We start from the raw sequence: 12,968 nt of genomic DNA on the forward strand, positions 1-12,968 counted from the left end.
TGTCTGTTTCTGTAGGTTATCAGTCAGGGGGTCAGTCCTAATTTTGACGCTGTCCCTTTTGTCAACCATTACATGTTCAGGCACCATACCAGGCCATTTATTTTGTGAAGCTGCTAAGATATGGGTCTGCTTTTGAGAGCCACCTATGGATGTTGTACTTAACTTTTATATTCCTTTTGTTATGCCCAATTATCGGGCTAGGACTGTAAATGCATATGTTATACACGATATCCAAGGATATAGTTTTAAACTTTAACCGCTTTTGATGATGTATATAATGCATGAGATCCTGGCATGTTAGAAATAGCTCAATGGAGTATGCTTGTATTCCTGTTATATTAATATTTTATGCTTCCGATAAGGCCCCGTACGGTGTGTACACCAGTTTTTATGTCAAGTTTTGCTTAGGTCATGCCCAAACCTTTAGGGGGCGGGTTTTGGAACGTGACAGTGGTATCAGAGCACGAGTTGCTATCTCACACATGGATCCATTGAGCTATAGGGTGTCTAGAAACGATTTAGGCCTCATGCATGACATCCTAAACATATAAGACAAGTTTGATGGCAACATTAAGTGTACTCTGATAATACTAATCATGTCGCATTATGTCTATAGTATTAAATTAATTGTTGTGTAGATCATGGTGAGAACAAGGACAGAAGATGTGGAAGATGCCACCTCAGCACGACTGGATAGGATGGAAAGGATGCTTATGGAAATGGCAGAGACCTTACGGCAACAACAGCAACAGCCTCCCCAACAGCCGCCACCACCACCAGTACCCCCACCTGTAGTGCAAGATTTTCATGCTGAAGACCGAACTATCACCCTCACTAAGGAGTTTAAAAAGATGAAACCGCCAACTTTCAAAGGAGGAATAGAACCGATGAAAGCTGAGGCCTGGGTATTGGGCATAGAGAAGTTATTTGAAGTCTTTCCCTGCACCGAAGCTCAAAAGGTACAACTAGCGGCCTTCACTCTTGAGGACGAGGCACGGAGGTGGTGGATGCTTACGAGGACAATCCATCCAGAGTTAACATGGGATAGATTTTTGGGGCTGTTTTATGATAAATATTTCCCCCAAAGCATGCGAGACAAAAAGGTGACAGAATTCGAAACCCTCAGACAAGGGAACAAGACTGTTGCTGAGTATGGGGCCCAATTTGCAGAGTTAGCCCGGTATGCGCCGCATATGGTGGACACGGATTATAAAAAGGCACGAAAATTTGAAGGGGGCTTACGGGGTGCCATCTTGGATCGAGTCAATATGTTAAAGTTGCCTACCTACGTAGACGTGCTGGAGAGGGCTGTTATAGCTGAAGGAAACCTTGCTGCTCAGAACCGGATTGCTGAATGGAAAGGAAAGAGGCAAAATAATCAATGGTCAAAGGGAGTGACTACTCCACCAAACAAGAAACAAAACTCAGGGACTACGAATACTTCTGCCCCTAATCAGGGTACAATTCCTGTTTGTTCGGAATGTGGAAAGAGGCACCATGGGATATGTCAATGGAAGTCTGGAGCCTGTTATCAGTGCGGAAAGACGGGTCATTTGATAAAGGATTGCCCTCAGAGGAATCAACGAAATGGTAACAGGACTGCTACTAGCTCAGCAGGGTCGACACCAATTACTAACACCAAGGCGCCGGTCAAACCTAACAACAATAAAGACATAGCGAGACAAGGCAGGGTGTTTGCATTGGTTCCAGGAGATGTGCAGAATGCAGCAACAGTGGTGTCAGGTACATTTATGGTTCACGGTCACTCTGCTTCTATCTTATTTGACTCTGGCTCTACTCATTCTTTTGTGTCAAAATTATTTGCACAAAACTTAGACAAAACTGAAGAAACACTGTCTTATATGTTATGTGTGTCCTCACCTATGGGAGATTCTATGCTTTGTACTTCTGTTTATTATGGTTGCGAACTCGAGCTTGGGGATGTCCGGGTATATGCCAACCTGTTACCTCTTGACATGACTTATTTTGACATTATTCTGGGAATGGATTGGTTGGGTAAATATGGTGCAACTATAGATTGTCTAACTAAACGAGTCAGTTTCCACCCTCCGGGACAAGTAGAGTCTACCTTACAAGGGCATGGCGTAATTTCTCCACCTTATTTGATCTCGGCAGCAAAGGCATGTAAATTAATTCAAAAAGGGGGTCAGGGGTATTTATGCAGTGTTTTGGAGGGGCAAGTGGTGAATGGAACTGTTGACATGATCCCGATTGTGTGTGAATTTCCGGACGTCTTTCCTGAAGAATTACCAGGGCAGTTGATAGACCGTGAAATTGAGTTTACCATTGAAGTAGCACCAGGAACTCAACCCATATCAAAGACTCCGTATAGAATGTCGCCAGTTGAGATGAAGGAATTGAAAGTGCAATTGCAAGATTTATTGGACAAGGGGTTCGTTCGTCCGAGTGTGTCTCCGTGGGGTGCACCGGTTCTGTTTGTAAAGAAGAAGGATGGAACACTCCGGCTTTGTATTGACTATAGGGAACTTAATAAAGTCACAATCAAGAATAAGTATCCATTACCAAGGATTGATGACCTATTTGACCAGCTGCAGGGGGCACAAGTCTTTTCCAAGATTGATCTGCGATCTGGGTACCATCAATTAAAGGTCAAGGCTGATGATATTGAGAAGACAGCTTTTCGGACCCGGTACGGTCATTATGAATTTTTGGTTATGCCATTCGGAGTTACTAACGCGCCAGCAGCTTTCATGGATTTGATGAACCGTGTTTTCAAGCCCTATTTGGATGAATTTGTGGTGGTCTTTATTGACGATATTCTCATCTATTCAAAGAATGCGGATGCTCACGAGAATCACCTCCGTTTAATCCTTCAAACCCTCCGGGAAAAGAAATTATACGCAAAGCTGAAGAAATGTGAATTCTGGTTACTAGAGGTGGCATTTCTGGGGCATATCATCGCAAAGGAAGGAGTTTCTGTGGATCCACACAAGATTGAGGCAGTCGTAAATTGGCCAACTCCCACTAATGTGACTGAGGTGCGTAGTTTTATGGGATTAGCTGGTTATTACAGGAGATTTGTTCGAGATTTCTCTAAAATTGCTGTGCCACTTACACAACTAATACGGAAGGGAGTTGCATTCGAATGGTCAGAGGAACGAGAATCTGCTTTCCAGGAATTGAAGACAAGGTTGACAACAGCACCAGTTTTGGCCTTACCATCCGGTACAGAAGGATTTGTGATCTACAGTGACGCTTCACACAAAGGGCTTGGTTGCGTACTTATGCAGAACGGAAGAGTCATCGCTTATGCATCTAGACAGCTGAAACTCCATGAGCAGAATTATCCCACACATGATCTGGAATTAGCAGCAGTAGTCTTTGCTTTAAAGATATGGAGGCATTATTTGTACGGAAGCACCTGTGCGGTATACACTGACCATAAAAGTCTCAAGTACCTTTTCACTCAAAAAGAATTAAATATGCGGCAACGACGGTGGTTGGAACTTTTGAAAGATTATGATCTGAAGATTCATTATCATCCTGGTAAAGCCAACACAGTTGCGGATGCGCTCAGTCGGAAAAATAGGGGGATTTCAGCAGATATGGCGAGTATGGTTACAGGACACAAGGACTGGGTAATTGAATTGGATAAGGAAGAATTGAACCTTGTGTTACATGGTCAAAAAGCCCTAATGGCAACGATAGTAGCACAACCAACCTTATTGGAAGAGATTAAAGCGCACCAAATGGAAGATGAAACTTTGAGGAAGATACATGATGAGTTCGAAACAAAACCAAAACCGGGATTTAGTGTGGTAGGTTCAGTGCTCAAGTTTCAAAACCGACTATGTGTTCCAAGTGTGATGGGTCTTAAACAAAAATTGATGGAGGACGCGCATACCTCAAGGTTCTCAATGCATCCAGGGAATACTAAAATGTACCGAGATTTAAAGCAGAATTTTTGGTGGCCAAGTATGAAGAAGGAGATTGCGGAGTTTGTTTCTAAGTGCTTGCAATGTCAACAAGTAAAAGCGGAGCATCAAAGACCTGCCGGATTATTGCAACCTCTTCCCATCCCAGAATGGAAATGGGAACATCTGACCATGGATTTTGTTATAGGGTTGCCACGGACTCCTCTAGGTATGAATTCAATTTGGGTCGTTGTAGACCGATTAACTAAGTCCGCCCACTTTCTGCCAGTAAAAACTCAGTATAATGCAGATAAATTAGCAGAGATTTATGTAAATGAAATTGTGAGGCTTCATGGTGTTCCGGTCTCAATTGTGTCAGACAGAGATCCTAAGTTTGTTTCTAAATTCTGGCAAAGTTTACAGGAAGCAATGGGTACAGAGTTAAAGTTCAGCACAGCTTTCCATCCTCAAACCGACGGTCAATCCGAGAGGACGATACAGACTCTTGAGGATATGCTCCGAATGTGTGTACTAGATTTTCAAGACAGTTGGGAAACCCATCTCCCGTTGATAGAATTTGCGTATAATAATAGTTACCATTCGAGCGTAGACATGGCACCTTATGAAGCTTTGTATGGAAGACCATGTCGTTCTCCCCTGTGCTGGGCTGAAGTTGGGGATAAATCCTTATTAGGGCCGGAGATCGTTCAGTTGACTACTGAAAAAGTTCACGTTATTCGGGAAAGATTGAAAACTGCTCAAAGCAGGCAGAAAAGCTATGCTGATAACCGACGGAGAGATTTGAAATTTGACGAAGATAGCTATGTTTTCGTGAAAGTCACTCCGATGAAAGGGCACCCAAGATTCGGAAAGAAAGGTAAGTTGACACCCCGGTATGTCGGTCCTTTTCAAATTCTGGAAAAAGTGGGTCCAGTAGCCTACCGAGTTGCCCTTCCACCACATATGAGTCAAGTGCATAACGTGTTTCATGTCTCAATGCTTCGTGGGTACCTTCCGGATCCGTCACATGTTATTGATTACCATCAAATTGAGTTGAACGACAAGTTGATTTATGAGGAAAAACCAATTCGCATTTTGGACCGACAAGTAAAACAATTGCGAACCCGTGAGATTCCAATGGTAAAAGTTGAGTGGCAAGAACATTACGGGATCGACGCAACATGGGAAAGAGAGGAAGAGATGCAACGTCAATACCCACACCTGTTCCAATCCTAAGGTAACCCAAGTTTGGAGGACCAAACTTATTTAAGGGGGGGAGAGTGTAATAACCCGACCCTCGTATGTGATTTCTGTTATATTCTCAGTCCTCAAATGGTACTTTTAAATGCTTACTGTGTAGTTCCGTGAAAAATTATGATTAAGGAAGTGAAATCCATGTTTATGAATGTCTATCTGTCTCACAAGGAAACTATCTGTCACCATTAACGTGTTTGAATTAGAAATTGGAAGCCTTAACAGCTTAATTAGCTGAAATTGATTATATATTCGTAATCAGCATAATTTTTAGGTAATATTAAGCATGTTCGTGAAATTTTAATTTTGGGATGATTAAACGATTCATTTTTGTCCTATATGCCTTATATATGTATAGACTTCATGAGCTTTAGTCAAAAAGGAAAAAAAAACGTGAATACCATTTTTTGGGGGAGAAAAGAAGAGGAAGTGAAGAAGAGAAATTGGGGGGGAAGGGATTCAACAAGAAAGCTTAACAAATTGGTAGAAGTGTAGGATTAAATTCAAGGTAAGCTCAAATCCTCCTTGTTATGGCCACCTAGAGTTTGTATTGATGTGTGTGTTTGATTCATGTCTATGTCTAATTCATGAGTGATTGATGAGGGTTTCTCTTACTTGGTTGCTTAGACATCTAGATTTAAGTGTGGTATGAAAGTATACTTCAATCTATGGTTTTCTATTATTACTTCATGGAATTATGCATATACTATGTGTTATGTTTCAAAGATTTGAAAGAACTTGAATTCAAGAGTGGAATTAAAGAGGGAGATGACTTTTTAAAGCTCCTAATCTTGCTTAATTTATGATACTCAAGGTAGAATTCATGTTGTAGTGAAATTAGGAGAGTATTTGCATTAACCTAACCTTGGGTTGCATGTGAAGATGGAATGAATACCTGGTTGAGACTCGAATGAAAGTCCAGAATTTCAGGAAATTCGCTTGGTCCGCTCGAGCGTAGGAAAGCCCGCTCGAGCGGGAAAAACCACCTCTCAGCAGTTTTGTGCGATTTACAGTCCGCTCGAGCGGCCCAAGTTACGCTCGGGCGGAGGACTCATTTTCAGGAAAAAATTCAATGTTTGTTCAGCTTTGAGTACTTGTTTCTCTAGTATTTTTAGAATTTTTTTCAGATGATTTTAAAGTGGTTGTAAGCATGCGAGGTGTAAGACTCAGGAAATGCTTTATAAAAACAAAAGAGACTAATGTACCACTTGTGTGCAGGGCACATTCCAGAAGGAAGCAACACGCCATCTCAACACTGTGAGTAGTAGTACTTATGTTATGTTATGCCATCATGTTAATGTCTCAAGCATGTAATGCTCTTATGCATGTTTAAGATATGTTAATGTTATATGTAAAGAAAAATATGTTCAAGGGCCACGTGCCATAAGTTTCAAGTATATGTTCAAGGGCCACGTGCCATAAGTTTCAAGTATATGTTCAAGGGCCATGTGCCATAAGTTTCAAGTATATGTTCAAGGGCCTCGTGCCATATGTTCAAGGGCTTCGTGCCATCATGTTTCAAGGGCTTATAGCCACAAGTTTATGTCACGGGAATAGGCCTAGGTCCTTTATGAGCTAAATGCAGAATCAGACAAATCATGTGCATGCTACATCTTTTATGCATTGATGTATTTAAGTTTCAAGTCAGGTATTTTTCATTATGTATTACTACTCATTGAGTTCGGCTCACTCTCTATTATGTCTGTTTCTGTAGGTTATCAGTCAGGGGGTCAGTCCTAATTTTGACGCTGTCCCTTTTGTCAACCATTACATGTTCAGGCACCATACCAGGCCATTTATTTTGTGAAGCTGCTAAGATATGGGTCTGCTTTTGAGAGCCACCTATGGATGTTGTACTTAACTTTTATATTCCTTTTGTTATGCCCAATTATCGGGCTAGGACTGTAAATGTATATGTTATACACGATATCCAAGGATATAGTTTTAAACTTTAACCGCTTTTGATGATGTATATAATGCATGAGATCCGGGCATGTTAGAAATAGCTCAATGGAGTATGCTTGTATTCTTGTTATATTAATATTTTATGCTTCCGATAAGGCCCCGTACGGTGTGTACACCAGTTTTTATGTCAAGTTTTGCTTAGGTCATGCCCAAACCTTTAGGGGGCGGGTTTTGGGACGTGACATGATGTGCACAAAACAGTGCGATTAGGTGGGCAAGATAGTGCGATAAAATGCATGGAAAATGCAAGTAATGGTCAAAGTGCAAAATAGCGCGATGCGCAAAATAGCGCGATAAAATGCATGCAAAATGCAAGTAATGTGAAAAAATAGTACGATGAGGTGCGCAAGATAGGGCGACAAAATGCATGCAAAACGCAAGTAATGTGCGCAAAACAGTGCGATGAGGTGCGCAAGATAGCGCGATAAAATGCATGGAAAATGCAAGTAATGGTCACAGCGCAAAATAGCGCGATAAAACGCATGCAAAATGCAAGTAATGTGAACAAAACAGTGCGATGAGTGGCGCAAGATAGCGCGATAAAATGCATGCAAAATGCAAGTAATGTGAACAAAACAGTGTGATGAGGTGCGCAAGATAGCGCGATAAAATGCATGCAAAACGCAAGTAGTGTGCACAAAACAGTGCGATGAGGTGCGCAAGATAGTGCGATAAAATGCTTGGAAAATGCATGTAATGGTCATAGCGCAAAATAGCGCGATGCGCAAAACAGCACGATAAAATGCATGTAAAATGCAAGTAATGTGAACAAAACAGTGCGATGAGGTGCGCAAGATAGCGCGAAAAAATGCATGCAAAATGCAAGTAATGTGAACAAAACAGTGCGATGAGGTGCGCAAAATAGCGCGACAAAATGCATGCAAAACGCAAGTAATGTGCACAAAACAGTGCGATGAGGTGCGCAAGATAGCGCGATAAAATGCATGGAAAATGCAAGTAATGGTCACAGCGCAAAATAGCGCGATGCGCAAAATAGCGCGATAAAATACATGCAAAATGCAAGTAATGTGAACAAAACAATGCGATGAGGTGCGCAAGATAGCGCTACAAAGTGCATGGAAAACGTAAGTAATGTGCACAAAACAGTGAGATGAGGTGCGCAAGATAGCGCGATAAAATGCATGGAAAATGCAAGTAATGGTCACCGCGCAAAATAGCGCGATAAAATGCATGCAAAATGCGAGTAATGTGAACAAAACAGTGCGATCAGGTGCGCAAGATAGCGTTACAAAGTGCATGCAAAACCAAGTAATGTGCACAAAACTGTGCGATGAGGTGCGCAAGATAGGGCGATAAAATGTATGGAAAATGCAAGTAATGGTCACAGTGCAAAATAGCGCGATGCGCAAAATAGCGCGATAAAATGCATGCAAAATGCAAGTAATGTGAACAAAGCAGTGCGATGAGGTGCGCAAGATAGCACGATAAAATGCATGCAAAATGCAAGTAATGTGCGCAAAACAGTGCAATGAGGTGCGCAAGATAGCGCGATAAAATGCATGGAAAATGCAAGTAATGGTCATAGCGCAAAATAGCGCGATGCGCAAAATAGCACGATAAAATGCATGCAAAATGCAAGTAATGTGAACAAAACAGTGCGATGAGGTGCGCAATATAGCGCGACAAAATGCATGCAAAACGCAAGTAGTGTGCATAAAACAGTGCGATGAGGTGCGCAAGATAGCGCGATAAAACGCATGGAAAATGCAAGTAATGGTCACAGCGCAAAATAGCGCGATGCGCGAAAAAGCGCGATAAAATGCATGCAAAATGCAAGTAATGTGAACAAAACTGTGCGATGAGGTGCGCAAGATAGCGCGACAAAATGCATGCAAAACGCAAGTAATGTGCACAAAACAGTGCGATGAGGTGCGCAAGATAGCGCGATAAAATGCATGGAAAATGCAAGTAATGGTCATAGCGCAAAATAGCGCGATAAAATGCATGCAAAATGCAAGTAATGTGAACAAAACAGTGCGATGATGTGCGCAAGATAGCGCGACAAAATGCATGCAAAACGCAAGTAATGTGCAAAAACAGTGCGATGAGGTGCGCAAGATAGCGCGACAAAATGCATGCAAAACGCAAGTAATGTGCAAAAACAGTGCGATGAGGTGCGCAAGATAGCGCGATAAAATGCATGGAAAATGCAAGTAATGGTCACAACGCAAAATAGCGGGATAAAATGCATGTATTGTGAACAAAACAGTGCGATGAGGTGCGCAAGATAGCGCAGCAAAATGCATGCAAAACGCAAGTAATGTGCACAAAATAGTGCGATGAGGTGCACAAGATAGAGCGATAAAATGCATGGAAAATGCGAGTAATGGTCACAGCGCAAAATAGCGCGATAAAACGCATGCAAAATGCAAGTAATGTGAACAAAACAGTGTGATGAGTTGCGCAGGATAGTGCAATAAAACGCATGGAAAATGCATGTAATGGTCATAGAGCAAAATAGCGCGATGCGCAAAATAGCACTATAAAATGCATGCAAAATGCAAGTAATGTGAACAAAACAGTGCGATGTGGTGCGCAAGATAGCGCGACAAAATGCATGCAAAACGCAAGTAGTGTGCATAAAACAGTGCGATGAGGTGCGCAAGATAGCGCGATAAAATACATGGAAAATGCAAGTAATGGTCACAGCGCAAAATAGCGCGATGCGCGAAATAGCGCGAGAAAATGCATGCAAAATGCAAGTAATGTGAACAAAACAGTGCGATGAGGTGCGCAAGATAGCGCGACAAAATGCATGCAAAACGCAAGTAATGTGCACAAAACAGTGCGATGAGGTGCGCAAGATAGCGCGATAAACTGCATGGAAAATGCAAGTAATGGTCACAGCGCAAAATAGCGCGATGCGCAAAATAGCGCGATAAAATGCATGCAAAATGCAAGTAATGTGAACAAAACAATGCGATGAGGTGCGCAAGATAGCGCTACAAAGTGCATGCAGAACGTAAGTAATGTGCACAAAACAGTGAGATGAGGTGCGCAAGATAGCGCGATAAAATGCATGGAAAATGCAAGTAATGGTCACAGCGCAAAATAGCGCGATAAAATGCATGCAAAATGCGAGTAATGTGAACAAAACAGTGCGATGAGGTGCGCAAGATAGCGTTACAAAGTGCATGCAAAACCAAGTAATGGGCACAAAACTGTGCGATGAGGTGCGCAAGATAGGGCGATAAAATGTATGGAAAATGCAAGTAATGGTCACAGTGCAAAATAGCGCGATGCGCAAAATAGCGCGATAAAATGCATGCAAAATGCAAGTAATGTGAACAAAGCAGTGTGATGAGGTGCGCAAGATAGCACGACAAAATGCATGCAAAACGCAAGTAATGTGCGCAAAACAGTGCGATGAGGTGCGCAAGATAGCGCGATAAAATGCATGGAAAATGCAAGTAATGGTCATAGCGCAAAATAGCGCGATGCGCAAAATAGCACGATAAAATGCATGCAAAATGCAAGTAATGTGAACAAAACAGTGCGATGAGGTGCGCAATATAGCGCGACAAAATGCATGCAAAATGCAAGTAGTGTCCATAAAACAATGCGATGAGGTGCGCAAGATAGCGCGATAAAACGCATGGAAAATGCAAGTAATGGTCACAGCGCAAAATAGCGCGATGCGCGAAATAGCGCGATAAAATGCATGCAAAATGCAAGTAATGTGAACAAAACAGTGCGATGAGGTGCGCAAGATAGCGCGACACAATGCATGCAAAACGCAAGTAATGCGCACAATACAGTGAGATGAGGTGCGCAAGATAGCGCGATAAAATGCATGGAAAATGCAAGTAATGGTCATAGCGCAAAATAGCGCGATGCGCAAAATAGCGCGATAAAATGCATGCAAAATGCAAGTAATGTGAACAAAACAGTGCGATGAGGTACGCAAGATAGCGCGATAAAATGCATGGAAAATGCAAGTAATGGTCACAACGCAAAATAGCGAGATAAAATGCATGCAAAATGCATGTAATGTGAACAAAACAGTGCGATGAGGTGCGCAAGATAGCGCGGCAAAATGCATGCAAAACGCAAGTAATGTGCACAAAATAGTGCGATGAGGTGCACAAGATAGAGCGATAAAATGCATGGAAAATGCGAGTAATGGTCACAGCGCAAAATAGCGCGATAAAACGCATGCAAAATGCAAGTAATGTGAACAAAACAGTGCGATGAGTTGCGCAGGATAGTGCAATAAAACGCATGGAAAATGCATGTAATGGTCATAGAGCAAAATAGCGCGATGCGCAAAATAGCACTATAAAATGCATGCAAAATGCAAGTAATGTGAACAAAACAGTGCGATGTGGTGCGCAAGATAGCGCGACAAAATGCATGCAAAACGCAAGTAGTGTGCATAAAACAGTGCGATGAGGTGCGCAAGATAGCGCGATAAAATACATGGAAAATGCAAGTAATGGTCACAGCGCAAAATAGCGCGATGCGCGAAATAGCGCGAGAAAATGCATGCAAAATGCAAGTAATGTGAACAAAACAGTGCGATGAGGTGCGCAAGATAGCGCGACAAAATGCATGCAAAACGCAAGTAATGTGCACAAAACAGTGCGATGAGGTGCCGCAAGATAGCGCGATAAAATGCATGGAAAATGCAAGTAATGGTCACAGTGCAAAATAGCGCGATGCGCAAAATAGCGCGATAAAATGCATGCAAAATGCAAGTAATGTGAACAAAATAATGCGATGAGGTGCGCAAGATAGCGCTACAAAGTGCATGCAAAACGTAAGTAATGTGCACAAAACAGTGAGATGAGGTGCGCAAGATAACGCGATAAAATGCATGGAAAATGCAAGTAATGGTCACAGCGCAAAATAGCGGGATAAAATGCATGCAAAATGCGAGTAATGTGAACAAAACAGTGCGATGAGGTGCGCAAGATAGCGTTACAAAGTGCATGCAAAACCAAGTAATGGGCACAAAACTGTGCGATGAGGTGCGCAAGATAGGGCGATAAAATGTATGGAAAATGCAAGTAATGGTTACAGTGCAAAATAGCGCGATGCGCAAAATAGCGCGATAAAATGCATGCAAAATGCAAGTAATGTGAACAAAGCAGTGTGATGAGGTGCGCAAGATAGCACGACAAAATGCATGCAAAACGCAAGTAATGTGCGCAAAACAGTGCGATGAGGTGCGCAAGATAGCGCGATAAAATGCATGGAAAATGCAAGTAATGGTCATAGCGCAAAATAGCGCGATGCGCAAAATAGCACGATAAAATGCATGCAAAATGCAAGTAATGTGAACAAAACAGTGCGATGAGGTGCGCAATATAGCGCGACAAAATGCATGCAAAATGCAAGTAGTGTCCATAAAATAGTGCGATGAGGTGCGCAAGATAGCGCGATAAAACGCAAGGAAAATGCAAGTAATGATCACAGCGCAAAATAGCGCGATGGGCGAAATAGCGCGATAAAATGCATGCAAAATGCAAGTAATGTGAACAAAACAGTGCGATGAGGTGCGCAAGATAGCGCGACAAAATGCATGCAAAACGCAAGTAATGCGCACAATACAGTGAGATGAGGTGCGCAAGATAGCGCGATAAAATGCATGGAAAATGCAAGTAATGGTCATAGCGCAAAATAGCGGGATGCGCAAAATAGCGCGATAAAATGCATGCAAAATGCATGTAATGTGAACAAAACAGTGCGATGAGGTACGCAAGATAGCGCTACAAAGTGCATGCAAAACGTAAGTAATGTGCACAAAGCAGTGCGATGAGGTGCGCAAGATAGCGCGATAAAATGCATGGAAAATGCAAGTAATGGTCACAGCGCAAAATAGCGCGATAA

The 12,968-nt window shown here is 42.2% G+C and overlaps 1 protein-coding gene across 1 annotated transcript; it reads left to right on the forward strand.

The window, feature by feature from the left end:
- The first annotated feature begins 641 nt into the window (after window positions 1-641).
- Window positions 642-5,132, forward strand: LOC145803430 (uncharacterized). Its single transcript, XM_082896701.1, has 4 exons — window positions 642-2,450; window positions 2,817-3,020; window positions 3,114-3,800; window positions 4,197-5,132. The coding sequence occupies exons 1-4, from the start codon at window positions 642-644 to the stop codon at window positions 5,130-5,132; spliced, it is 3,636 nt and encodes a 1,211-aa protein (XP_082752827.1).
- Window positions 5,133-12,968: the final 7,836 nt, after the last annotated feature.

This window comes from Camellia sinensis, chromosome 12 (genome assembly GCF_055761805.1).
Source record: "Camellia sinensis isolate YWXY chromosome 12, ASM5576180v1, whole genome shotgun sequence".
Classification (NCBI taxonomy): Eukaryota; Viridiplantae; Streptophyta; class Magnoliopsida; order Ericales; family Theaceae; genus Camellia; species Camellia sinensis.

Bases quoted from the DNA above. Each gene is read 5' to 3' on its own strand.
- LOC145803430 (XM_082896701.1), top strand. From the start codon at position 642: ATGGTGAGAACAAGGACAGAAGATGTGGAAGATGCCACCTCAGCACGA. The intron at 2,451-2,816 runs GTTCTGTTTGTA...ATCTATTCAAAG, and splicing joins TGTCTCCGTGGGGTGCACCG to AATGCGGATGCTCACGAGAA. The intron at 3,801-4,196 runs GTAGGTTCAGTG...GTAAAAACTCAG, and splicing joins CAAAACCGGGATTTAGTGTG to TATAATGCAGATAAATTAGC.